The sequence below is a fragment of the Cajanus cajan genome, chromosome 10 (assembly GCF_000230855.2).
Source record: "Cajanus cajan strain Asha chromosome 10, NIPB_CcT2T_4, whole genome shotgun sequence".
Taxonomy (NCBI): Eukaryota; Viridiplantae; Streptophyta; class Magnoliopsida; order Fabales; family Fabaceae; genus Cajanus; species Cajanus cajan.
The window spans coordinates 39327016-39354572 of NC_138526.1; the positions used below are offsets into that span (position 1 = coordinate 39327016).

A 27557-nucleotide genomic window follows, 5' to 3' on the forward strand; every position below is an offset into this window, starting at 1 on the left:
ATTAAAAAATATATATAAGAATTAGTTTTCTAACAATAAAATAAATTGGTGCAAAAAAAATAAAATAAATGAACCAAGAAACTTCAATAAAAAATAATTATGGCCTAAGAAAAATATTCTTCTTAATCAAAGTCAAAAACTAATTTTTAAATATAATATTTCTTACGAACAACTACATCAAAAATATTAGTCAATACAAAATAAATTTGTTAAGGAAAATGTATTTAATATATTAAAAATTGCAAACATAAATTTAATTTAACTTTCTATTTTGTTTTCAAATGATTAAAAATTAATGATAAATAATAAATACTAGTATATTCTTTAAGAAATGTTTTAATAATTAATTTCCATAGTGGAAGATTCTAGCTTCGTAATTGCTTTGAAAATCCAACCCATTTATGTAAATTGCAATCGACTATTGAAGCTCACTGTCAGACTTTTCCCACGTTCCCACTAGCTTTCATATCTATACCAATTTTGAAAAAACATATAATAATTATTTCAAAATCCACAACTTATTTTATGTTCAAATTAATTATTATTATTATTTTATTTTATTTTCGTTGGTTCAAATAATATTCTTTGCAGTGTAAGATCCAAACGGTTTCACGAAGAAACGAATTAAGAATATTGGAAGAGTAGTTAGTTGCGTCGCCAACTCATCGGAAAAATTTGAATTTCTGGGCAAAAGGAAAAAGCCATCATCATCTCCAACAGCGACAACAAGGACAAAGCTAAAAGTCCCTGTTCTGTTTTCAGAGAGCAACGTTTAACGTTTCGTTTACACAGCACGAAAACACAACAACACTCACAACACCAATTTTCCCAAATCCTTGGTTTTGTTCCGTGTCTGTTATTGTGTTACAATTTCTCTCTCCTTATTATTATTATTTTTTTCTCTCTCTTTCTCTTTCCTTGGGACTGAGGAGGTTTGTTTCTCGTTCGCAACAACCTCAACCTCCTCATTCAAACCTCGTTACTTTCGCTTTCAGCAATGGAAACCATCGACCTTCCTCGATTAGGCAAATGCGCCTCTGGAGTTCGTTTTCGGAGGTTGTGTTGATCCGACCCTTTTCCACCTTATTTTCTTCAAACCACCCCCAGTGGAAAGGAATTCTTTTTTTCATTCTTATTTCCATTTTCCGCGCTAGTTCCGAAATGGGTCGGAGGAATCAGGAAACGGGGTGTTGAAAATTGAGAATTTGAGGGAAACGTTGTGAAAAAATTTCTTTGAATTTTGGTGATTGAAGTTTTCAAGATGATGTTATCATCAGCTTCGATGTCTTCTCTAACGAGGAGTTCGTTGGAAGAGATGCTTGAATCGCTTCGCCGGAGAGACGAGGAGGAGAAGCCGAAGGACAAGCCGCCGGCATTGCCGTCGCGGCCTCCGTCGAGGGCGCGGTTGCCGTCGGCGAGGAGGTTGCCTAATAGCTTCAAGGTTGATGGTGAGATGGGGCACAGGAGGAAGAGTAGTTTTGGGCACAAGAAGATAAAGATGGATGTTGAATCTCCTTATGTAGTTATATCAGAAGAGAAAGTGAGTGAACAAGTATCGCCTTGTCCAGTTTCAACATCCAATGAGTCTTCTTCAGATTGTGAAGCTCCTCCTTCATCAGGGGAGTTTGAGGATGACAATGTTGGTTATTTCATGAAAAAGGTAATTGGGGACTTGAAAATGTTTATGATAAATGATTGGAGATAAGTAATAGCTGGCTGATTAATGGATTGGAGTTATAACAGCGGTTCTCAGTGTTTTGAAACTCTCGGATTGTTTTCGGTTATTGTGTTTTTTAGTTAGAGAATGCTAGGTTTTTGGTGTTTTGATGAAAGCAATCAGCTTGAATGAAATGTGGAAGTTGGTGTTTCAAAAAAATGTATTATTGACACAGTAGCGTAACCTTTCAGAATTGCAAATAGGGTAGAATTTACCTGATGTAATACCTTGTTAGCTTGCTACTTATTGAGTGGTATCTTGATTCAGAGGTTTTTATTTGTTTGATCTTTCATTCTGGCTCTACTTTTGTTCTTCAGTAGGTTAATATTATGCACAGATACATTATTTTTAGCATGTATAGCTTACTTGCAGCTCAATTTTCTTTGTGTTTTTTATTTTCCCAATCCCTATGTGTTCATCTTATTAAATGTTATTTGATTGAAAAATATCGAAGTTCCTTTTAACATTTTACTTGAGGAGAATGTTTGTTTATGGCTTTTATCTATTTATATATCAGCATTGAGACATTGTTTATGCATATTTGTGTCTGTTAAATTTCCTTTTTGTTTTTGGTTGTTTCCACAGAAACTTCATGTTTGGTGTAGGCAACCAAAAGGGAAGTGGGAGCTAGGAACGATACAGTCAACTTCAGGAGAGGAAGCATCTGTTTCACTCTCAAACGGAAATGTGAGTTTCTTAGTTTTTTGTGTCTTTCAAAGGTAGTATTCATTCTTGAATTGCAAGGTAACAGGTTATTTTTGCCATCGAGTTGTTACTGCAGGTTATGAAAGTAGCTAGATCAGATATCCTACCAGCTAATCCTGATATTTTAGAGGCTGTCGAAGATCTTATACAGCTCAGTTATTTAAATGAGCCCTCAGTTCTTCACAATCTTCAGTCTAGATATTCTCAGGATATGATTTATGTATGTCTGCTGCTTTGGCTTGTTTTTCATACTTGGCCTCGGGTGCCTATATATGAACTCTCATATGCTGCTTGTGCTCTTTGTATGCAGAGTAAAGCAGGGCCTATTTTAATTGCACTCAACCCTTTCAAAGATGTCCAGATTTATGGAAATGATTATATCTCAGCTTATAGGCAGAAACTTATGGATAGTCCTCACGTTTATGCTATGGCAGATGCAGCTTATAATGAGATGATGGAAGGTGAATGAAATTCCCCTTTTCTTTTTCCTCCTTTGAAACCTGTTTAATGTAATTGTATGATAAAAAGGTTTTCTGTTTGCACATTGTACATTGCAGATGAAGTGAACCAGTCTATCATCATCAGGTCAGCTCTCAGCACATTTTTTTTATATATATAGTTTTTATAATAAGGAAGGTATAATAACCGGTAGTAATCTGTTTACAGCGGTGAGAGTGGATCTGGAAAAACAGAGACAGCAAAAATTGCTATGCAATACTTAGCTGCTCTTGGTGGTGGTTGTTCTGGAATAGAAAATGAAATTCTTCAGACAAATTTTATACTAGAAGCTTTTGGGAATGCAAAAACATCTAGGAATGACAACTCTAGCAGATTTGTGAGTTTACATTTCTTTTCATTGTAGTGGAAGGAACTTACTCCTCCTGTTTTTGTTCTACAAGATTTCTATAGCAGATTTATGACTGTGGATTTTATCTAATGGCTGAGCAGTTTAGTTGATAAACATTTTTAATTTGATGCAGGGGAAGTTGATTGAAATTCATTTCAGTGCAATGGGGAAAATTTGTGGGGCAAAAATTCAAACTTGTAAGACTGTCAGAACTAAACATGTTACATAAAATTAGTTTTTTCTGATATTTTTTTTCCCTTTTCTTTTAACAATATACTGACCTGACTTGACCTGTTCTTATGGTTTTGTGTTTCTCATATGCCAATTCCCATTTGCTGACTTGATCAGTTCTGTTAGAAAAGGTAACTTATGATGCCCTATTTGAACAAAAGTGTGAAACTGAAATATTTATTATTCTTCACTTCTGAAATCATCTTGTTTCCTGGGGCCAGTCAAGAGTTGTTCAACTTGCTTTGGGCGAGAGGTCATATCACATATTTTATCAACTTTGTGCTGGATCTTCGTCTGAGCTCAAAGGTGCATTTTCTATGCAATCAATCTACTAGTTTGCATAGTTTTATACTTCTTTGCATCTTTAAATCTCAATGAAAATCTTTGAGATGATCCATTTAAATGACCATTGACTGTGATACTCCAAACTATTTATCATCTGTAAAGATATCCTCTCTGCCATATAATCTTATTTACAAATTTTAAATGGACACTTATTTTATATCTTGAAATTCATCGACACCAATTTCTGAATGTGAAGTGATAGGTTACCTTCACACTGTTATTCGTTCATCAGCTTAATTGGGCTTGAAAATATTTTCACCCATATTGAATTACTTTCTTTTGCTGTGCAGAAAGACTGAATCTTAGGATGGCTAGTGAATATAAATATCTTAACCAGAGTGAATACTTGACAATTGATGGTGTTGATGATGCTAAAAAGTTTCATGGGCTGATGGTATATTATTTGGCAGTTCATTTTTTGAACATTAGCATCTTTAATTTTGTTTATGGCCTCCTGAAATCTCATGTCACCTTTTCCTCCTTTTGCATTTGAGTTTTTCCCCAGGAAGCATTGGATGTTATTAGAATGTGCAAAGAGGATCAAGAATTGGTTTTTAAGATGCTGGCTGCGATTTTATGGCTGGGAAACATATCATTCCAAGTTAATGACAATGAAAATCACATTGAAGTGGTGAATGATGAAGGTAATTGTTAAGATGTTCCATATTGGCTATGAATATGGTCAAAATAGTCTATATAAGACTGGGCAATCCTACCCCCTTTATTCATATTGTCTATTACTAACATAGTGACATATCGCATATATGAAATTTCAATTACTACTTAAAAATGACTTTTGTTTTTCTTTTCTTTTGGCAGCTGTAACCAATGCTGCTTTGCTAATGGGCTGTAGTTCCCAAGAGCTAATGGAAGCATTATCTACCCATAAAATCCAAGCTGGCAAGGATACTATTACCAAGACATTGACCTTGCGACAGGTATGTCCATTACTTGAGTTAAATCTGTTTTATTCGGTTAATGATTTACAACATATGTACTAATATATATGCAAGTAAGATGCTTTGTTAAAAATAAAAATAAAAAATCTTATCTAGATCCTACATACAATTTCAGATCAAGTAAATTATCCTATCAATTAGCATATCCAAGGCAAAAAATAAGGAAACTAAATATCTGATTGCAATCAACACCTTTAACAATTCAGTTGATCTATTTTTATATGCCCCCTTATTGTATTATTATACTATTGTTATATCCAAATTTTTTATTTTATGTTTAGGCAATCGATGCAAGAGATGCATTAGCAAAATTTATCTATGCAAGCTTGTTTGATTGGCTTGTAGACCAAGTTAATAAGTCACTTGAAGTGGGTAAACGACGCACTGGGAGGTCCATAAGTATCCTCGATATTTATGGGTTTGAGTCATTTCAGGTATGCAGTTTGTATTAACATGTTTATTGATGTTTCAGAGGCTTTTTATGTATTCTAATCGTTTATTATTTTTTTGTAGAATAACAGCTTTGAGCAATTTTGTATAAACTATGCCAATGAGAGGCTTCAACAACATTTCAATCGGCATCTATTTAAACTTGAGCAGGAGGTCAGCAACTATGTTAAGCTTTAATTTGAACACAATTGTCATGTGCAATACAATTCCAGGAATTTTATTTCTGTGCTCAAGGTTGCTGGGTATTTTGATGCCTTGTATGGTGATATCTTCAATATGAGTGCAATAGTATGATACAAATCCAGGAATTTAGTTTGTGTGTATATAAAAAGTGTTACTACTTCTGTTATCTTTCAGGAAAAAAAAAAAAAAAGATTTGGTGAAGACTTCTTTAAAGTTTTGGCCAATATAGTACATAACTAATAAAAAGTAAAGTATCAAACTGAAAATTCCCAGCACAATGGACCTTTGAAGTACAAAATCATAGCTCAGTTTAATCCTGAGATCCTGATTTACCTATCTGAATTAGTGTGTTGTTTACTTCAGTAAATTGTCTGTCGTACTAATGAATAAAAGTAGAAAACCATAATATAACAAAACAAGATGGTGTTTGTATGATTGTATCATATTATAAGTATGTATTTTTGAAAGGCTTGGCATACTTCATAGCAACATTGCAATTTACATTTTTCAGGACTACGAGCTAGATGGCATTGATTGGACTAAAGTAGAATTTGAGGACAATCAAGGATGTTTGGATCTCTTCGAGAAGGTATTTATATGGCTTAAGATTCCTAAAACTTTTCAGAGTAATTCCTCTTTTGCTGATCTGGAAACCAGGCTCTTTTGATTTTTGTTGCATTTTTTATGGACAATATGTTTTTCTACACCACAGATTATTTTCAAAATCATATTATGTTCAGGTCATAATGTTAGAGTCACATTATTCTCTGTCCGCTGTAGATAATGTTTTAATTATGTACTCTGTTGTGTAATGTGCAGAAGCCTCTGGGGCTATTCTCTCTGTTGGACGAGGAATCAAATTTCCCCAGGGCCACTGGTCTAACACTTGCGAACAAACTTAAGCAGCACCTGCACACTAATCCTTGCTTCAAAGGGGAAAGAGGCAGGGCTTTTAGTGTCTGTCATTATGCAGGAGAGGTTAGTATCGGTATTTAAGGGCCTCTGAAAGTTAGTTCCTTAAAATCTATTTGGTTGTGATTATTAAAGTCAAATTGATCCTTCCATTTAATTGCTACAAAATCTACTTGGCTGTAGTTTTTAAAGTTGAATTAGTCCTTAAATTTACTGGTTTACAGTGTGTTAAATTTTAAAATAGTGCAGCATGAGTATGAGTATCAAGCATAAGCCTACTTCATGCGCATATTGTAAAACAGTAGCATTAACATTACTGATAATTAATACCTATTATTGTAATTTTCATCTTGTATAAACTAATGTAATCATATACCGCATATGTTTTGTAAAGACCCAAGTTTTTGAATATGATTGTTTAGTTGTTTCTGAACATAATATATGATAGTATATTTCTATCTTTCTACTTACTAAAGAACTTTGCTTCTTTAGTTTCTTTCATTGCTTGCAATTCAATAATAAACTAAATGTTGGGTTCTTTCATTTAGGCATGAGAAATTTTATGACACAAATATCATTCTGATATTAAACATGCAATTTTCCTCTAGAGGAAACATGTTTTAGCTAGAGTTTTTTTTTCTTATGGCCTTTTTCAGGGAATTCCTGGTTTCTAATTTTGTTTTTCTTAGTCTATCAGGTTTATGTAGAATGCATATCATGGAAGGCAATCTTGTATTTATATTTCTGATTATTGTATTATCTGGTTGTCTATCAGGTTTTGTATGAAACAACTTGCTTCCTAGAAAAGAACAGAGATCCACTACCGTCGGGTTCCATTCAACTACTGTCATCTTGTAGTTGTGAACTGTTACAGTTGTTCTCCAAGACACTTAATCAGTCTACGAAGCAATCAAATTCCTTGTATGGAGGTGCTCTGGACTCACAAAAGCAGAGTGTTGGCACAAAGTTCAAGGTATTGTAGCATTAATTGAGCTGGTTATGCATCTTCAATATTTAAAAAGTAATGATTATGATTTTATTGATTTGGGGGTAATGAGTATTGTGGGTGACGAAGTCCCCTGAAAATTATATGATGTAATAACTGTACAAAGATTTTAGTAAAAAAAAAGACAATAATTTGAGGGGAAGTAAGCCTAACAAGTCTCTTTCTTTTTAGGGTCAATTGTTCAAGTTGATGCATCAGTTGGAGAGTACCACACCTCACTTTATTCGCTGTATAAAGCCTAATACTAAGCATCTTTCTAGAATATATGATGAAGATCTTGTGCTACAACAGCTCAAGTCCTGTGGAGTTTTGGAGGTTGTTAGGATTTCAAGGGCTGGATATCCAACTAGAATGACACATCAAGAGTTTTCCAGAAGGTAGTGGTGAAATTTCATTTTTATTTTTGTCATATTATATTGAATAATGTGTTGATTTGTGTTCCTGCATCTTAGGTATGGGTTTCTGCTTTCTGAGGCAAACGCATCTCAGGATCCATTGAGCATCTCAGTTGCTGTTTTACAACAGTTTAATATCCCTCCCGAAATGTACCAAGTTGGCTTCACCAAACTCTATCTTCGAACAGGGCAGGTTTGTAGTAAATCCAAACTCTATCAATTATTTTTTAATAAATCTTAAATAGATTAATGGTTTTCTTTTTATCCATTCATTACTATCAAATCCACTCATTTCCCACCCTAGTCACAGTTGACTTGACTTATTGATTGATGTGTAGGAAGTTATGAACTATATGCTTTACTAAATGAATATTTTGTTTCCAAATTTGCCCGGCCAAACATTTGATTATTTGTATAGATTTGATGTCATGTTTTAGATAAATTTTATATTTAATTCATGTATTGGCTTCTCTGATATACTTTTTCTTGTGTTCTGGTTTATTTTATAGATTGGGGCACTGGAGGATAAGAGAAAACATCTTTTGCAGGGAATACTTGGGATTCAAAAAAGCTTTCGTGGTTATCAAGCTCGCCATCATTACCATGAACTTAAGAAAGGAGTGGCTACTTTACAATCATGTAATGCCAGGCTATTAGTTTTGTTTGAATTGGATGTTCTCGTCCTATTCTAGGCCTCATGCACATTTTTCTTTACTTTTATGCTGATTTTTCAAGCAAAATATTTCCATAAAAGCATAATCGATTTAAACCAAAAAGAAATTGGCACTTTTTTACTTCTACTTGTTGAAATCTAAATTGGAGTACTTTACGATATATGTATTCAGAACTTTATACACTTAAACTGACGGCTTTAATAGTCAAATTTTTATTTCAAGTGATTGAGTATAACCTAAGTTAAAGTTTGTATCTGTTACTTAATTATAATTTGGGTATATTGTAGTTTTTCGTGGAGAAAATGCAAGAAGGCAATATGGTGTTATGGTGAAGTCTTCTATAACTATTTCTTCTGAAAATATTAAGGAGACACAGGCAGCCACAATTCTACAATCTGGTTAGTGTTTTTCTGTTTTTGTCAAGTTTTCCATTGCCAATGTACTTGCATATATGTTTTGTTTATTATTCATTTCCCCTGTTTGTAGTAATTCGTGGGTGGCTGGTTCGGAGGCATGCTAGTGGCAAAAATAAGTCAAAGAAATATCCTGAAAATGCTAAATCTAAGCAAAGGACACGCGTGAGGTTGCCTGAAGAAAAGGTACTTTACAATGCATGTTTTCAATTTAGAAAAATGCGAGAAAATGCAGTCTTATTTTCTCAAAGTTTTTGGATAAGTCATTGATTGGTTTCTTTTTCTGTTGTTTTATACATGTAATGGTACTTTTTTGGTTTTCATTTCTTCTAACCAACTAAAAATTGTATCAATTTGGAGTTCCAAATCTGAAGTCATAATTTTTAGTTAATTTTCAACCCACCTTTTAATACTATTAATGAGACTAATGCTTGAAAGTTGAAAGGTGTTTGATATGCGGAAAGTCAGAAACGTTGAGATTTCTAAGCATATGAGAATTTATTTCCCCATGTTTGGTATGACAATTGAATTTTCTTTTCTTAACTCAAGAATAAATAATATCTATATTTATTAGCCCATGAAAGTGTACAAAATGAGATGCCAATCCAAAGGGCGAGAGTGCGAGACAGATTTAATTTTCTGGAACTTTTCATTTTAAATAAGTTAAATGTGTAACTCTTGTTATTGTTCATTATATTAAGTATAGACCAACACATTTTTGCACGAGTAGTTTTATGATTTAATTGGCAATTAATCAAAGCTCTCCCTCAATCAAGATTAACATCTCACTAGTAGTATTTGTGTCAGCTTTAAGTAGTCAATTGTAAGATATCAAAGAGCTTTATTTCAAGTCATTTGGCTGTTATACTGTACACTATACCGGCCTTTTTGCAGAAACGTGACTAAAATCTCATTTGTATGGTGATCTCAAAAACAAAAAACAAAAAAAGTATCCGTACCTTGACCATATTGTATTGCCTTCCTCAGAAGCATTCAAAGCATATTTTCTTTTTGGAATGAAACTTGTCATGGATATAGAATGCTGAGCTTGAGCTTCATGATTTTTTAAAGTTCCTAACCACACACTATAAATGTCTTGTTTTTTTGGGTTTAGCAGGATGTGTCTAGTGAGCGAGTCCAGAATCTGCCTTCAGCTTTAGCAGAACTGCAAAAGCGGGTTGTCAAGGCCGAAGCCACCATAGAGCAAAAGGAAGAGGAAAATGCTGAATTGAAGGAACAACTAAAACAATTTGAGAAAAGGTGGATTGAATATGAGAAAAAGATGAAATCAATGGAGGAGATGTGGCAAAAACAAATGGCATCTTTGCAAGTATGTTTTCAGTTAATAGAAATCCTTAATTTTTTTGACACTCGTGAATATTATTGTAATAGACTAGTTGATTGATCTGATCAAACTGAACTTTTGACTAGCTCGTTCTGCTTTGGCCTTGGACAAAATGCATAGTATTTCCTCAACCCCTCCATAACCAAAACAAGTGCACTTTAGTGTCGCCTGTGTCAGTCTTAAAGAGTAATTAGCATTAACTGTTATAATGTGCTTGATTTGTTCATTGCTGATAAGATAAGACTAATGTGTTAATATGGTGATTTTCTGTTTTACTATGAGTTTGTTGCAACCTTATTTGCTAAAAAGTCCAAGTCGTGTATGGTTTTAATATAACTTATAACTATGCAAATTTCTGATTGCAATTTCAATGCAGATGAGCCTTGCTGCTGCTAGAAAGAGCCTTTCTGCTGAGAATGCTGGCGGTCAACTTGCAAGACGCGAAGTTGCATCTTTCAGCTATGAATCAGAAGATGCTACTACCATGGGAACTCGAACTCCTCGAACGCCGGGTGCAAGCACGCCGTTGAAGTATTCGAGTAGTCTTTCCGAAGCTAATGGCTCTTTGACTTCAGTCAGCAACCTGATGAGGGAATTTGACCAGCGCAGACAGACATTTGATAATGATGCCAGGGCTCTGGTTGAGGTTAAAACTGGTCAATCTGCTAACACAAATTCCATCGAAGAACTTCGGAAACTCAAACATAGGTTTGAGGGGTGGAAGAGTGACTACAAGGTTAGACTAAAAGAGACAAAAACAAGACTTCATAAAGTAGGGAATTCAGAATTGGATAAAAGGAAGAGATGGTGGGGGAAATTGAGTTCTAGAGCACTATAGCATTCAGGTTACAAATATATTCTCTTTGTCGAAGGTGAATAAAAGGTGAAAGATTAGGATGGAAAATGGTAAAATGATTGTTGTCATAAATGGTAAGTGTTACTGTTGTGTTAGATGGCGAAGGGAAGAAATGTATATCTACCAATTTTGTTACATGGGGGAAGTGGTGTATAGTTGTAGACTTTAGGATGCATAGTTGTATGTGTAGTCTAGTTTGGTCATGTATATGCTGTTGTTGCTGATGTAATGTAAAATTTAGCCTCCATTATAAGTGTTGATATCTTCAATATTACTATATGATACATGAGAAACTTAGACTAATATGTTTTTATTTTCTCAAATTTGGGACAAGTTTATTTTTGGTTCCTTATTTAACATTGATTTGTTTAGTTCTTGTAATTTCAAAAAATATGTTTTAGTTCTTAAAATCTACTTGCAAATTCTTTAATAGAAATAGATTGAGACAGTTCTATACTACTTACTTAATTTAATATGATGTTTTTATTAATAATATTAATAGATAGATTGTGTGACATTCAATAATGAATGAGTTTTGTTTGACAAATTTATTATTGACATTTGAGTATAGGTATTGAAATGAAGTTTTTTTTTAAAATTATAAAGACTAAAATTTAATTATAAATTTAGGAAAAAAATAAATTACTTAATATTTGATAGATTAAGAATATATTTAAACCAAGAAATTAATATCTGCCTGGGACTGTTTCATGCTTGTTTGCATTTTTCGAGGGTCAGGTGTTTGTTGCTGTTCTGATTGTCTAAAATTGCAGTTTTCTCGGTTCTGGTTACAACATCTTCATATTTACAATCTACTTTCAGAGAGATAAAGTGTGTCACTAAAACATGAAACAGATTTGTAAGTTTTAAATTCGATCCAGTAAATTAATTTGAACAAAAGCTTAAAAACAATAAATTAAAAATAGAAGCCATTGAATGAAAAAAGCAAGCATTTAACATCTAAAAAAAATTTATGAAACATTTGATATTTTTTACTCAAGTGATTATGAAAATTAATAAATGCTATTTTTATTCTTTAAGATACTAGTGTTTATTAAAGACGCCCTGATAATAAATAAAAATATATTAATGAACTAAACAATAGTTAATTTAATATTCCCTTCTGTGTTTGTGTGGTCGAAGTGTGTAATAAAATAGAAGCGCCGTTAAATGTGACTCTACATTTGTCACAAACAATGGTGGTGATCCATTAATTTTAATCTTGGATATTTCTGTTGAAAATAAGTTGCATTCCACTTCGAAATTGCCCTCTTTCTTTGTGGTAGGCTTAATTTTGTTTGGATATTCTTTGAAAAATATCAACCTTATATATTGTATATTAAATATAAATAGTTATTTTTAAGAACATTTTTTTATAAGAGTAATTTTAATGATTTTTATAATTTTTTATTTAATTAATTTTTTATCATATTTATTTATAAATTAAATTTTATTTCTTTTTATAATAAGTTATTAATAATTAAAAATAATTTTTTACTGTAATATAAAGTATTTATCTTAAATCTAAAATATATTTTTTATTAAGTGAAATTTATAAATCTGACTAGCATGAGTATTATGTCTCATTTAATGAGTCTTATTCTTCGGTTAATAGAATTAACATAAAATTCCCATAGGTTGCTTTAGACAAAACTAGATCAACAAACATGGGATATCCCAGGTTTAAAATGAACCTTAGTCCTTAAGAAGTACACTAATCCGACAATTATTATGATCATAATCTACACATAAATCACAACAAGGGATGGATTATGGATACATTTAAGAACCGGGCACAAACTTAGTGGCATAGACCCAAGCATTGTTGGCCACAGGGTTGTCAAGGTGGTCCAAAAGATTCTCCAATGGGCCTTTTCCGGTGACAATGGCCTGAACAAAGAAACCAAACATAGAGAACATGGCCAACCTTCCATTCTTGATCTCCTTGACTTTTAGCTCAGCAAAAGTGGCAGGGTCATCAGCAAGGCCCAGTGGGTCAAAGTACTGGCCCCCAGGGTAGAGGTTGTTGCCCTCTCCCACTCCATCAAGCCCATTGATGCGGAACCCTTCAACAAGGCCCATCAGAACAACTTGGAAGCCCAGCACCGCCAGGATGCTTTGTGCATGGACAAGGTTTGGGTTCCCCAAGTAGTCAAGCCCACCTTCTGAGAATATTTGGGCTCCAGCTTTGAACCACACTGGCTCCTTGAAGTCCACTCTCACCCACTTCTCAAGGACTTCTGGGGTGATGCATCCTAGTGCTCCAAGCATGGCCCAACGCCCATGGATCACCTTATTCCACATAACAATTTAGGGAAAAAATTCACTAATCCTTCTTTTCAAATTATGACACTTACATGTATGAATATGATACCTCCTTATTTAACAAATTAAGACTAGTCAACAAAAAAATTTGCTCCATTATTGCTCTCGTTATGAGAAATGATACAAGCCCATCATAAAAATTAAGAAAATTCTTAGTGTGTCTTATAAATCAAACTCAATACTATAAAATTAATTTATAAAATAAAAGTTATTTTACTTAAATATTCAATTTAAACTTTCGAAGAATTTAGAATAATTCTAATATTATTTTAAAATATAAATTTAAATCTAATTTAACTTTACAAAATTTATTTTAAGAGATTTAGTTAAACTTTTCTCACTTTATTAGACAATAGATGTTTGATTATCTAAACTAACGTGATTTGAAGTAAATATTCATATATTAAGCATTGAAAAACTGATTTTATATCTAAAATGGATTGTGAATTAGTGTTAAGTAAAAGGTTTATACTTTTCTTTAAGGCTAATTTGCTTCTAGGATTAAAATATTTAAACATAAATCCAAATATTCTTTTGCAAACACAAACCCAAACACACAAAAGGTCATGCATGGTTGGAAACTTAAGAATAATTTAAAGTAAAATTACTTAGATCTTTCTGCAATTAGTTAGTTTGAAGAATCTTTTGAAAGGGAAGATAATGAGAAAGAGAAGCCAAGTAACTAACCTCAAGAGCCCTGTTCTTGGCAAATGCTTCTGGGTCAGCAGATAAGCCAGCAGTGTCCCATCCATAATCCCCTGGAAATTCTCCTTTCAAGTATGAAGGGGTCTGAGCTGAAAAGGGTCCCAAGTACTTCACTCTGTCTGGTCCATACCACAATTCATTCCCCTGCAATGCATGTTCACAACACACAAGCAAACCCAATAAGACCATAAATATTTTGTAAAAGTGAGACATAGAATGAAGAAAAAGGGGATATTTGGAAAATGAAGAGTACCATGGTGTATTTCCCAGTTCCCATGGAGACAACATCCCTAAGAGGGTTGGCATTGGCACCCTTGCCTTGGCCAAGGAAAGGGGTTGGCTTAAGAACAGTGCCAGAGCTTGTTGTAGCTGCCATCAATGTTCCTGCCATCACTTCCAACTTCCTAGGTTTCAAACCTCAACTTACTTCAAAAAAAATAAGATAACAATTGGCTTATGGAAATATGTAGAAGAGTTGCATGTAACATCATATGTAGGGAAAGAGAATCAGAGGGATTTGTGGTTAGCAATGCAAGAGTGTGAGTTGGTGGTGCTGATGATGTGGTTTGGAGCAACCAATGAGAAGGCTCTAAAGGATTTTATGTATCTCTTACTCACATCTTTTTATCCACATTTTATCTTTGTCCATCAAATCATTTGTTTCTATATGTATACCAACTATTTTTTTTTTAAAACAAAAACTTATATTTGGAATTAGGATGGCACACCCACCTTAGATCTAAAAGTTCTATCGTATATTATTCCTTATCAAATATCTTTAAGACCGTTAATGTTTTAGAAAATAAATCAAAACTCGAGAATAAATTCACCAGTGGCATCATTATCAAATAGTAATATTTTGTATATGTTGTTTATCTGACACGTATCGGTAAAGCCATGGTTTAATTATTTGGTTAATTCTACATATCATCTTTAACACCACGAAAATTTTTTAATGTAAAAATTATTGTTTTCTGCGAGCAAGCGATTAAATAATTTTGTAAATAACAAGTATATGTGTATAATTGTAACAATCCCTTAGCCACAGCAGAGATTTGTGTGTACAATTTTTGCAAAGTCAACATACCATATACTTGCAAACCAGTGGTGAGAAACTGCTATCCCAATGTTAAATTGATACTCTGACCTCTCCTATGTACAGCACAGAGCCACAGATTAAATTCACTATTTAAAAATTGAATTTAAATATGTTAAAAATAATTTATGAAATTAAGCTTTTTCCGTATTTTCAGTCGGACATCATTTAACTTCACGAGAACATACTACAGCGTACGTAAAATATTAGCTAACCAAATTTTGATACATTGTTTTCTTGGTTAGCTTCAAATATTAGTTAAATTAATATATTATTTAATTACAACAATAGTGGCTGAAGTTTTTCACCTACGTAAAATAGACTAGAAAAAACCAAATCTTTAGCAATACTAAAAATCCTTTTCTAATGAATTTAGTAAGGGTTTTTCTCGAGCTTCCTCTATTTGTAATTATTTAGTTATTAGACACCCTATGGACCCTTCTAGCAGAAGTTTGTTTACCTTTCAAACCATCTTAATTCTTAAGTATAATTTCATTTACCGCATTTTCCCCAATAGTAGTCACTCCTACTGTCAGTGACATATCTAACCTCAACGTTTTTTTTTTTTTTTTTTTTTATGACTATCAATATTTATCTAATGTAACATTCTTAACATCATCACATAAGTTACACATTAACTTTAGTGTGCCTAATATAAAAAGACTCTTATAAATGGACTTTTGTAAAAGTTATAGCTTCAGAAGAAGCTAATTTTATTTTTTATTTTTATTTTTCTCCTATATGAAAAAAAAAAAGCTACCTAATTATATCCTTGTTGGCAATTTGACTCTATTACCTAACATCGAGTCCCATAAAACGAAAATTTTCATTTTAGCTCAAGCACCTTGCTATCACAGAACATCAAACATTCCTTGATTCCATCTACCCAACTTGAATCTTAAAATTTACTAAATTAATAGACTCCAACGAAAAACATCTTAACGAGCCATATCAAAGAGTCTCACCTAATTGTTTTTGGCCATTATATAATTAAATCATGCTTTGCTTAGTACACACGTTTGTGTAATTATGTTAACTGAAGAAAGTAATCAGATGCTCCTACTACTTCACTTCCTATTTCACATATTACATCAATCACTAGCGCCAAATTGAATGGCTTCATAGTGCCTATAAAGAAAGAAAAATTAGCAGATAATGTATTCAGCATAACACAACCTGGTTGAAACTTGGAAGGCTGTAGAACCCATAAAGTAACTGGGTTCGTTTGTCTTCATAAACCAGGCCCACACATAACATTACTCAACTGCATTCTGCTGAGCTTCGAATCTAAGGCAAGACGTTAAATTAGTTGGAGACGCAATGTTTTTTTTCTATACAATGTAACCTAATGACATTATTTGTCTTGTCATCAAGGCCTGTAGAAAACATCACATATAACCCACTGTTCACCTTCTTAGAGCTCCATAGCTTTTAGTAACCTAGAAACAAGAGAAGGGGCTTAGTCCCACAAAATTGCACAACTATTAGAATGTTACAAATCAGAAAGCACATTGTAGAAAAAGAAATTTCCAATATCAACCACAGTTGTATCACTAGAACTACATCACAGAGATGAACGTTTGCCTAGCAACATGGTTGAACTAAAAAATGGCACGCCTCTAAGGATATGTTTGGATGAACTTCTTCGTATGTATTTATAGGAGAAGAAAATAAAAATAAAAATGAAATAACTTCTAAAAGCTAACTTCTAACTTATGGAGATGTTAATTTAACTTAAGAAAAAATGTCTTCATTTTTATTTCTTATTTTCTCCAAATTTATCCAAACAGATCCCAATTTACTGATCAATTCCCTTCAAGTAATTTTAACATCTAATTAAATTCATATTGGAGGCGAATTAATTAATTTGATATAAAAAATATCCCCAGAATTTTTTTGGTTTGCTAATACCAGTTGCAGAAACCTTCTGCTCTAATTCCTAGGAGTAATATGTGTAGCATGAAGAGTATTGACCGAGTAAAAGAATATAAAAGGGCACTATGGATCACCATTTATTCAAACAAATATTTTGAATGGGAAATGGTATTATATATCCTATCAGAAACAAGTGAAGAAACAAAAGGGGATACAAACCCGAGGTTGAGACTTATTTAATCTCTTTCTAATGTCATCATCATCGTCATCATCGTCATCATCATTGTTCATGAGCATTCTATGGATTGAAGAGTTATCTGATTTCCTTCCACGTTTAGAAGACTTTGTAGATCCTCTACCTCTTCCCTTTGTAGCAGCCCTCTTCCGTCCTGGTTGATTGGATTCATTTTCCTGTACAATATAAGATGCAGCAGATTCAACTTACTAATTTTTTAGCATGTCAAATTGTCAGGGATGCTTCAGTGAAAAATTACAATTCATAGCATGCATAAAACTGCAGGTATCAGACTGGCAAGCACTCAATCAAAGATCCTAATCAACACTTCATATTTAAAGTTATTACAAACAAGGGAATACAATACAAGGGTAGCTTGATATATACCGAACTATCATCGATCTCTTCAACAGCATTTTTATTGGCATCATCACTTAAAGCAGAAGCCGGATTATCCTCATCAGCACCACTTCGGATGGCAGTTGCTACAGTAACTGATGCAGACCTGCATTAAGTCAATGGAATCGTGATCAATAGTAATACCTGTCCACAGCATCATCAATAGAATATTAAAGTCACTTCATAAACCCATCAATGGGGAAAACTAATCCTTCTTTAAATTATTTTCATGCCTGTACTAAAAAACACCTTGTCCACATTGGCCAACAAACATGCAGCAACAGGGATGCATGGAGCAAATCTTAAGTCAGAATGTCAAGATATCAGAATCTTGGCTCCTATAGAGAAAATAAATAATCTGAGGGACAGGGTTGGAGCTAATAACTCTGCTATGGCTGATCATGTACTTATTTTTCTAGTTTTTAACAAAATGAGAGACCAAGTTTCAGTGACAAATTTATGACAGTGGCCCTGGGGTCACATGTCCATTGGTCACCAACAAGTTACAAGGGGATATTTTGCTCTAAAGACAAGTTTATTAAATTAGAAAGTGTCATAAAATAAATACAAATACACATATATTGAGAAAATTTTTAGTCATGATTTCATGTCTGTTCTGGATTTTACTTTGCTGCAAAGAACTCAAAAAAGCTACTAAATGATTTATCAGCAAGAAAAACAACCTTTGAGAAGGGCGAAACCCTAAAGCTCCATCAAGTGTTGTCTGCTTCATGGTGCTGGAACCCCTGCCTCTTCCCCTACCCCTTCCTCTGGTTGTAGTTTGAGACGCACCAGAGGATCCTTTCCGACCTCTAGTACTTGGCTTTGAGCTAGATACTGGCATGGCATCTTCATCATCACTAAAGGTAACTGCATTTTGAGTTCCAGCAGTGCTTCTGCCTTGAAAATCCTATACAGAATTAGAGAGCAGATAAGAACAAATGAAGAAAGGCCACAGATAATTATATTATCAGTGCAAATACTGCTTTTCCATCATTATTTCAATAGTAAGTATCTTAAGCATGTAGGGTTTACCTTCCATGGTTGAGCACCAGCAGTAAGTTGTGTGGGTTCCTTAGAGCGTACAGAACGTTCCTTGACACGATCCTAAAACAAGAGAGAGAACCAACAGAGTCATTCATGAAAGTCGAATGTATGTTCCATCTATCAAACAATTGTCATCACATGGCAACATGTAAGAAATATGAAGGCCCCAATGATTGAAAATATTGCAAACAAAATTCTGATCAACAGAGGTCCAAAGGAGTGAAAGGACACAGGAGACTGTTGTGCATAGATTATACGCCTACTAGTATAATGCTATTTTATGAAAGCCCCAGAAAAAGTGAGGCTTTCCCACAAGGCAATGAACAACAACGATGAAGATTCTAACCTCCAAGCATTCTCCAACTTTGACAATTAAATCTTCCACATCAAACTTAACAATATCTGAATCCTTAGCAATTTTATTCTGCACTCGCATGAAAGTCATCAAAGAAAGAGGAATAACTATGACATCAACATGAAAACATAATAGAATATGCAGAGGCAATGTATTCGATCTTAATAGGCTGTTGAATACAATATGGACCAGATGTTCAAACATAGAAACATAAAAGAAAAATGGACATGGCAGATAAATGCAATAAAGAATACTCACTCGTGTTTCCTCAATATTGTATTGTACACAAGAGTAAAATGCCATTTTTTCATCCTTGTTCACAAAATTTTGCAATGCAATATCCAAATCATTAACTGGCAATATCTCCATTTTCTGCAAAACCATTAAAAGTTAGATAAATTGAAATATAAAAATAAACTGAACTAACATTGCTTCTATTTTCATATTCCTTTTCAATGAAAGCTCAAGAAAGTCAAGAATTTCAGTTACTATTAAAGTCATCTGGTCAAAATATACAACTAGTGAAACAAACTATAAACTGAGAAATTAGAACTTTCATGAAGTTGCAAATTACATGAACAAATATGAACAGGGACTGGAGTGATCTTTTTTGTTTCTAATGATTATATTTTTTAATTGCATCCTTTATTGATGAAAGACATAGTAACCTTTGAGTATTTCCAGAAAAATTTAAGTTACATTGTGAATATATAATACACATGACACAGTCAGCAAGTCACAAATATGATATGAATCTATGCGGCCATTTGTTGTAAAAACAAGAAGATTCTATAAAATCCATAAACAGAAAGACTGAAAGGAATAAAGTAATCAAGTGATTAATACCAGATTATTTTCAGCAACCAAAGCCTCTATGTTCTGTTGATTTAATTCTTCTGGACGAAGCCGTTCTGAATCATCAATTTTTCCTACAAAATAAAAAAAGCAGGGAAAACTAGCCTTATTCCCACAAGTTTTTAGTTGAAAAATGATATTATCACTGTTTTTCAAATTATCTAACATGACTAAACCAATAAATAAATAAATGTCACTTGGACAACTAGTGATTTTTCATACTTCTAACAAAGATTGCATAAGTCTTGCACATGATTCTAAGTATGGCCATACAACCAAGAGAACACAATTCCTGCAATATCTCCCTAAGCTGATTCTAAATTTCTAATCATAAGAAAACCAATTGAAATGTGGAGTAACTCAGGCAAATCAAACTAATGTTTAAACATACATAGGTATTAAAGCATTTGAGAACTATAAATATCTTGCAAAGGTTGATTTCGCACTCGCCATTGCTTTTGTAAAGTAACAATGTTATCAAATAACTGGTATAACTCCCTTATAATGGAATAGCATAATGGTCTCTAACCAACTCACCATTCGTCATCCATTATTTGGCATTTTATGGCGGCATCCGCCACGGCCATCACGCCGTAAAGGTTTACAACAGTCATGGTGGATATGGTGCCTTTTTATTAAAAAAAAAACATTTTAGAGTTTCTAACCCAAACCCAACCCATTTTAAAGAAAAATCCAAAACACTTGTACCCTGAATGCAGAACACTATTGCTCCCAACCCTGAACGTTGCTGCTGCCCTAGGGTTCTCTGAACCTTCGTTCAACTCCTGCGACCTGAACCGCAATGGCCCCTCACTCTGGCAAACCTTGGATTGAGGTTCAAACAGGTTCTGTTTTTTTTAGTGTTTTTTATTCCTTATTTTTCTTTTCTACTTCTTCCTCTTCTATCCAATGATTCTTCATCTATTTTGTTCTATTTGAGTTCTTATTATTCGTCTTTTATTCTTCTATTCCTCTTCTTCATCTCCTTCATGTTGGGTTTGGTTTGAGTTTCTATTTTGTTGAAACATTGAAAATAGTATTTTGTTCTTTATCTTTTATTCTACTTTGTTTTTTAAAATTTAACTATTTAAGTTGATATTTTTTTGTTTTTAAATAATTTTTTCTGTTTGTAATTTATTTTTTGCAGTTTTATTTTTGTGTATGTATATTATTATTTGTTTGTCACCAAGTCTTCTGCCATATGTTTATAACGGATTTTTGAATTACCGCCATAGACCACTATCCATTATCGTCTTATTGATAACCTTGTAAAGTAAACAATTTGAATCTTGCAAGTTTCGTGATAAGATCCAATTGCAAGTTATGGAACTTGAATCCCATATTGGAAATACAGGATTCAAGTGTAAGGTTTATAAAGCTTTGAGTTCTCCAACTATAACAACTAACTTTTATGGTGTAATTCTCCGAAGGTTCTTGTCAAGTGATATAAAAGTTTTTAACCATATCTCTTATGAGTGGCATGGGTGGTGATATTGACATTGCAATGTTCACTCAGAACTAGTTAAAGGGTTAGTGCACAGCCAATTCACAGGGATGTCAAGGCTACATAGTGTGGTGAGATATTAGGATCTAATTGCAAAGTATGAGACTTGAGTCCTACATTGGAAGTACGGGATTCTAGTGTGGGGCTTATGGCTTGGGGCTCTCCCAAGTACAACATCTAGCTTTTTGGGTGTGGTTCATCCAAGGTTTTTATTATTCTGATTTGGGATACTAAAAAGCATGTGCAATTAATATGCAGTATTAATTTTTTATTATGCAGTATTACAGATATTATGCAAATAGTCAGGGCCAACTGATACTGCTCAAAACAGATTACAAGGGGCCATGTAATGCTGTTGAAGTAATGGTATCAAAGGTGGGAGTGGAAGGGCTAAAATAAATTTTTCAAAAAGAGAAGAAATAACTGGATAAAACTAACGAGAAACATACTCTACAATGTAAAAGAAAAATATAAATATACCTTCCTCGTCAATAAGAGAACTAATAACATATGCCTGCATTGAATTTTGTAATTGGCAAATAATGTTGATATCAACTGAATCGATAAAGAAAGGTAAATAAAAATAACTCAAATTACCTTCAACCTTGGCCCTTTTTGTAGCCTTTGAGAAAATGAGAATGTCTTGAGGGTTTGCAACCTAGTATAACGATCACTAATCAACAGTAGAAAAGAATCCTCAAGCAAAATCAGCATTAGCACACTAATTCAGGAAGAGGGACAGATAGAAATTACCTTCCCAACATATTTCTGCCCAAATCTTTGAGGATTTATAGTCATAAATCCAGAGTAATCTACCTATAATTTACATTGTAGAGAAGTTAAGTCCAAGCCAGAAAACATCATGTAATATCCAAGGCAACTAGATGTCCATCATAGCCAATAGACTGATCATACGTTCAAATAAAAATTAAAAATTCATAATAAACCTATGTATTTTGATGGCATTGGGAGTCTGACTCCATGCAACAAGAACAGAGTTTAGTTGGTTTAATATTATTATGAAAATCACTGTGTTTTCTAGAAGAAATATGTAAGATCAAAACCAATAAGACTGTAGAAGCAACAAGTTGCAGAATTATCTTCCAGCTAGGTGAAAACCAAAATAAAAGTGCCATCCAATCTAGACATGAAATTCAGAAGTTACAGTATACAGAAATTACCTTTACACGTATTAGTGGGAGCTTGAGTTCTTTTCTATTGACAGCCTTCTTGCTAGACTTTTCTATCAGTTTCCCAACCTGAATCATTTTCTATTATCAAAACACAGTTGCTATACATTTGACCAGAACCCATGCACAAAAATAATTTTAGAAAATTACAGTCAAGTTCCAATACAAATTTCACTATGGTCCCAAAGCAGATTTCTAAAGCAGAGTAGCCAATTTTTATCACAACTGAATAAGAACAATTTTCTTTAAAATAAAAAATAAAATAAAAAAGCACACTATGAAGAACTAATACCGAAGAGGAAGACTTTGGTCAAAGGACACCTAGGTGGTAGGTCTCTCCCATAAGTTTGTAAGCAACCAAAAAGAACACAGCAAATAATATGGAAAAAGAAAAAAAATCATCCAATATTAAGAAACATACATACCACTTTGTCTAGGTGTTCAAGTATAGAACTTTGATCATTAGGATCAATATCTGGCTCGTCTTTTAGTATTACCTGCATTATGAAGATTTGAATGATTATTGAAGAAACATGAGATGGCTTCAAATGTCGAACACTCAATCGATTCAATTTTGCTTCAAATAGCAGTGAGAAATGTAAATTTGCACATAATAAATAATTACAAAGGAAAAACAAAATAATATTAGTATTTACCTCACCTCAGTATACTCAAAAGGCCGCACAGACACCAAAGGTATCTTAGTTGGGCGATATTGATTTCCCTGTCAGGAACAATTTGTTCAATAACTTAGTAAAACTATAAAAATGACAATAGCTGGTATGCTACCAGGAAAGAAACATTTAGACTCTCATTACATCAACAAGTAGACAACCTTAATTTCTAGAAGAAGTACATGCTTCGGCTTTGATTCCCCATCAATAAGTGATGTTGCAACTGATGAGCCTGGTTGCGAAATGTGAAATCCCATCCCTGGAACTTCCTGGAGAAAATTAAAATCCATATTAATTTTCCAAAACACATGTCTATCTAGGCCAATTTAAGAGAAGTTTAATCAGTACACCTGTGGGTCAACCAAACATTCATGCTCATGGCCCCACACAATGAAGTCTAGGAAGCGTGGCAAGAAGTGCTCATTTATTGCATTTTTCGGATTTGTTTTTACCCTACATTCAATTATTGAAAACAAGATCAATCATCATGTAGATTAAAATTTAAAACGTAGATGCTGTACATCATTTGCATGATCAATAATTTCCAAGTCAAATTTGGATTTCAGGATAATCAAGACCTCTTCATTTACAAGCAGTATTAAATGCAACCCCCCAAAACAATAAGACATAACCTGTTCTGATGAAGTACAAGAATGTTGAACCAATCTGACACTTGACACCCTTCCTGAGATTCAGGTCGCATCCATTGCACAGCATGTGGCGTCTGAAAATAAATATAAAATAAATGACATACCACATCCAGATGGGAGTGCACTTAAATGGATGAACTGCTTGAAACCAATTTTTTACAGTAGCATACTTGAAACATCCTATTAAGCCTTTCATCTCTAATGTTTCCCAGACCATACAGAGCTACAGCTGTTGAACCCTGCAATTCACAAAAATACAGCCTCAGTAAGAGACTTTTAACTAGTCCAGTTTTCTCTGAAACAGCTTATCCTTTCAATCACTGACCTTCTTGATAAGAATAGGGTGGAGAGTGATCTGACCAACACCAGAACCCCCAAGAACTGTTTTCCCAAAGTAGTTGACTAGATTACATGCCGAGAGAATATCAACTACAGAAAGGTTGTCCTGTCACAATCATTCAACAAAGAAAACATATTTGCAGTAGTTTAGCTTGCAGTAAACAATATATAATTAGGTAGACCGTAAACAAAATACTATTCTTGTCAACTATAAATCTAGCTAAATTAAAAGGAGGGGGGATCAGTTTCTTTCATATTTAATTGAATTTTTTTTATCAGATATGTCAGTAGAAAACCCAATTAGCATACAGACCATGCAAATTGCTTCTTGAAAAAATGTAAAATAAGATCTTCCGGTGTTACAATTTAGACGTCTTAAATTTGGACTATTAGTGTGTAAATATTGTTTTTAACTTTTAATATTTACACATTAATATGGACCAGGCTTAATTCAATATTGTGTAAACAGAATTAAAAGGTAAAAACAATATTTACACACTAATATGGACCAGGCTTAATTCAACTCCAAAAGCTAGCTCAGGAGCTGATGATTGCTCAAATCTTATTAAGTTATACTTTGGCCATTTTTGTAGTTGAAGTGAGATCTCAACACACACCTCTCACGTTCAAGATTAGAAATCAAGTGTGGAGATTGTGGGACTGATTTTTTTTATACTGCATTGGGAAACTTGAATGGCTAAATAGATTGCACCAGGAAAGCCACAAGTCAGGTGGATTTTTTGGCAATTGAGGGTGGCCCAATATCAAATTTATGATAGGCTCTAATACCATCGTGAATTTGGACTAAACCTAACTCAACCCTTAAAGGTAGCTCATGAGGTGATAATAGTCCAAGCCTTTTATAAGCTCTACTTTGGCCATACACGCATTCTTCAGAAATGTTCTGCAAGTCTAAGCAACACATTTTTCAATCATATTCTGAATTTAGCTTGCCACAATGCAAAGTACAAGACCAACAATTCTAATCATTCTTAAATGAATAATTGTCCAGGTACTAGTACTGATTGCTCGTGTAGAGCTATAACCAGAAAAAAAAAATACACTAGTATTCTCCAAGTCCACATGGGAAATCATTAACCCACAACCAACCGCCAAGTAAAATATATAAACCAAGTCATGGTCATTCAAGACACATAAACCAACATTTGATGATCTCTTCAAGTCCTCAGCCTATATAACACGCATCCCCCTTCCAAACCCCAGCTATTCAAAGTCCATTTCATCCAGCCGAAACTCTGAACAGTGAGAAAATAATAGAACCAATGTTGCAAGCAAAACCAAAACGTAATTCAATTTCCAACCACCAAATTACACCAACATTCAAACGAGCCTACTTTCAAAACAATCAATCATTTCCAATAAACACATAGAAAAACCCCGCGAAATACAATATATCGTTAGTATATCAACTTCCTTCTTAATCGAACAGAAGACATTCTAAATGCAGCAGCAACGAACAAACAAACAAATAAATAAACCAAGTCAAAACAAAACACAACCAAAAGCAAGTCCAAAAGTACAGATAAGCCACGACACATACCACGCCAGCAGGATCGTCATGATTTCCATGAATGGTAAACACAGGCAAACCAACATTGAAGTGAGGATCCTCGTAGTTCACGTGACCAAACCTGCGGAACAAGCAACAAACCCTAACAACGAAAATGCGTATGAGAGAGGCGAAACTAGCAGCGAAGGAGAAAGAAACTGACGTGTTCTGGAAATTAAGCGTCTGGTCGCTGACGACTTGGAAGGGGACGGGGCGGTCGTTGAGGCAGTAGCGACGGAGAATCTCGATGGCCTTGACCAGCGTTGACCGCGAGGGCTTGTTCTCGTGGAAGAGGTCGCCGCCGAGGAGCACGAAGTCCACGCGTTGGCGCTCGGCGATGGCGCAAATCTCCTCGAAGGCGTGGAACGAGTCGTGGCGGCGCACCTCGTCCTTCTCCATGTACCCGAGGTGGCAGTCGGTGGCCACCAGAACGCGGAGCGTGTTCGCGGCGTCGGCGTCCTCCATCGATGAGTTCAAAGAGAAGAACGAATTGCACAGTGTGTGTGTGTGTGTGTTAGTGACTCGGTGAAGAAATTTGGGTGCAGGAACCGAACGTCGTCGTATTGGCTCCAGAGTTTTGTCAGAATGGGCGGGACCTTTTTTTTTTCTTAGCTATTTTCCTATTCTAGTATTTTAAAATAAAAAATTTTAATTTTTAATTTTTAAAATAACAAATTTTGATCTTCATATATTAATAATTAAGCTTTAACATTCACTCGAGTTTAAAAAATGTAACATTTAGTGATATAATATAATGAGATAAGAAAACTAAAAAAATATATAAATAAAATTTATTAATAAAATAAAAATTAATTAGTCATTAAATTAAAATAAATATAAATAAAAATATTTTTATATGTTATTTAAAAAAAATATTTTTATATATTATAATATTAAATATTATGTCACTTAATTAGTAATATATATAAAACGTTATTAAAATTTAATAATTAATGAACATTAAATTGATATAAGAATCAAAATTATGTATTTAATTATGTATTTTTAAAATAGATGGTGTAAATACTTTTACATTAAAATAGGAAAATCAAATTTTCATATTGTTAAAAATAAACAGATCTACAATTTAACTTATTACTTTCTTTTCCAATTTTTTTTAGATAATTTATTTTCTTTTCTAATTTTAATAAAAAATAATTAAATAAGATAAAATTAGTTAAAATTATTAATATTTTTTAAAGAAAACAAGAAAAACAAGTTATTTATTTCACATTCCCTAAAAAATGGTTTCCTGGAAATTGAAAGGAAATGGAAGAAAAATAATCACTACATTTTTAATTTCTTAAAAATTAAATATATTAATAGCATATTAAATTTTAAAATAATAAACAACTTTATGTTAAAAAATAATGGAGTAAAAAAGTTTATTTTTAATTAGTATAAAATATTTTCGTATAATTTATTTTATTACTTTTTTTTCATCCAAATAAGTAGAAATTTGTCTACTTAGTTCTTATTTTTATTCATTTAAATAATATATTTTCCATTTTATTTTTCTCATGTTTTTTATACTTTCAAATTTCAATCTCTTTCCTTCTAATTCTTTTTCTTTTTATTTCACTCAAAATCCAAACAATTTAATTGCATAAGGCCCAAATCCATAACTATGAACTTGTGGTGAAGGCATGCCTAATAGCAAGCAAGGAATGAAAATATTGACGGCCCATTTCATCTAAGTG

At 33.3% G+C, this 27557-nt stretch overlaps 3 protein-coding genes across 5 annotated transcripts; 1 reads left to right on the forward strand and 2 right to left on the reverse strand.

Annotated features, from left to right (window-relative positions):
• Nucleotides 1–556: 556 nt before the first annotated feature.
• On the forward strand, nt 557–11361 carry ATM2 (myosin 2). Of its 2 annotated transcripts, none has more exons than XM_020368029.3 (24): nt 557–1660; nt 2303–2404; nt 2499–2642; nt 2733–2883; nt 2980–3007; nt 3089–3257; nt 3403–3466; nt 3618–3631; nt 3722–3806; nt 4136–4239; nt 4351–4489; nt 4665–4783; nt 5086–5238; nt 5318–5407; nt 5949–6026; nt 6257–6415; nt 7125–7322; nt 7527–7732; nt 7808–7943; nt 8260–8389; nt 8712–8822; nt 8911–9023; nt 9952–10167; nt 10559–11361. In XM_020368029.3, exons 1-24 carry the CDS (start codon nt 1262–1264, stop codon nt 11018–11020), a joined length of 3570 nt encoding a protein of 1189 aa, XP_020223618.1. In that variant the 5' UTR covers nt 557–1261; the 3' UTR covers nt 11021–11361. The 2 variants fall into 2 exon arrangements, with proteins under 2 accessions (XP_020223618.1, XP_020223619.1); XM_020368030.3 differs by having other exon boundaries at nt 559–1660; nt 9955–10167.
• Nucleotides 11362–12692: 1331 nt separating this feature from the next.
• Nucleotides 12693–14557, reverse strand: LOC109806683 (chlorophyll a-b binding protein 13, chloroplastic). Its single transcript, XM_020369157.2, has 3 exons — nt 14322–14557; nt 14051–14212; nt 12693–13330 (listed from the first exon to the last, which is right to left on the reverse strand). Exons 1-3 carry the CDS (start codon nt 14457–14459, stop codon nt 12821–12823), a joined length of 810 nt encoding a protein of 269 aa, XP_020224746.1. The 5' UTR covers nt 14460–14557; the 3' UTR covers nt 12693–12820.
• Nucleotides 14558–16125: 1568 nt separating this feature from the next.
• On the reverse strand, nt 16126–26398 carry MRE11 (DNA repair and meiosis protein (Mre11)). Of its 2 annotated transcripts, XM_020368196.3 has the most exons (20): nt 26021–26393; nt 25849–25939; nt 24274–24393; nt 24119–24187; nt 23931–24022; nt 23649–23751; nt 23460–23567; nt 23286–23348; nt 23050–23121; nt 22616–22693; nt 22188–22250; nt 22032–22092; nt 19922–20004; nt 19334–19447; nt 19067–19144; nt 18709–18780; nt 18357–18583; nt 17662–17779; nt 17259–17450; nt 16126–16603 (listed from the first exon to the last, which is right to left on the reverse strand). In XM_020368196.3, exons 1-20 carry the CDS (start codon nt 26320–26322, stop codon nt 16571–16573), a joined length of 2139 nt encoding a protein of 712 aa, XP_020223785.1. In that variant the 5' UTR covers nt 26323–26393; the 3' UTR covers nt 16126–16570. The 2 variants fall into 2 exon arrangements, with proteins under 2 accessions (XP_020223785.1, XP_029128732.1); XM_029272899.2 differs by lacking the exons at nt 16126–16603; nt 17259–17450 and having other exon boundaries at nt 17661–17817; nt 26021–26398.
• Nucleotides 26399–27557: the final 1159 nt, after the last annotated feature.

Bases quoted from the DNA above. Each gene is read 5' to 3' on its own strand.
- ATM2 (XM_020368029.3), top strand. From the start codon at position 1,262: ATGATGTTATCATCAGCTTCGATGTCTTCTCTAACGAGGAGTTCGTTG. The intron at 1,661-2,302 runs GTAATTGGGGAC...TTGTTTCCACAG, and splicing joins TTGGTTATTTCATGAAAAAG to AAACTTCATGTTTGGTGTAG. The intron at 3,807-4,135 runs GTGCATTTTCTA...TTTGCTGTGCAG, and splicing joins ATCTTCGTCTGAGCTCAAAG to AAAGACTGAATCTTAGGATG.
- LOC109806683 (XM_020369157.2), bottom strand. From the start codon at position 14,459: ATGGCAGGAACATTGATGGCAGCTACAACAAGCTCTGGCACTGTTCTT. The intron at 14,213-14,321 runs GTACTCTTCATT...CATGCATTGCAG, and splicing joins GAACTGGGAAATACACCATG to GGGAATGAATTGTGGTATGG. The intron at 13,331-14,050 runs GTTAGTTACTTG...ATGTGGAATAAG, and splicing joins CCAAGAACAGGGCTCTTGAG to GTGATCCATGGGCGTTGGGC.
- MRE11 (XM_020368196.3), bottom strand. From the start codon at position 26,322: ATGGAGGACGCCGACGCCGCGAACACGCTCCGCGTTCTGGTGGCCACC. The intron at 23,568-23,648 runs GTGTACTGATTA...AATTTTCTCCAG, and splicing joins AATGTTTGGTTGACCCACAG to GAAGTTCCAGGGATGGGATT. The intron at 19,448-19,921 runs GTATTAATCACT...ATGGTTTTGCAG, and splicing joins TGGTTGCTGAAAATAATCTG to AAAATGGAGATATTGCCAGT.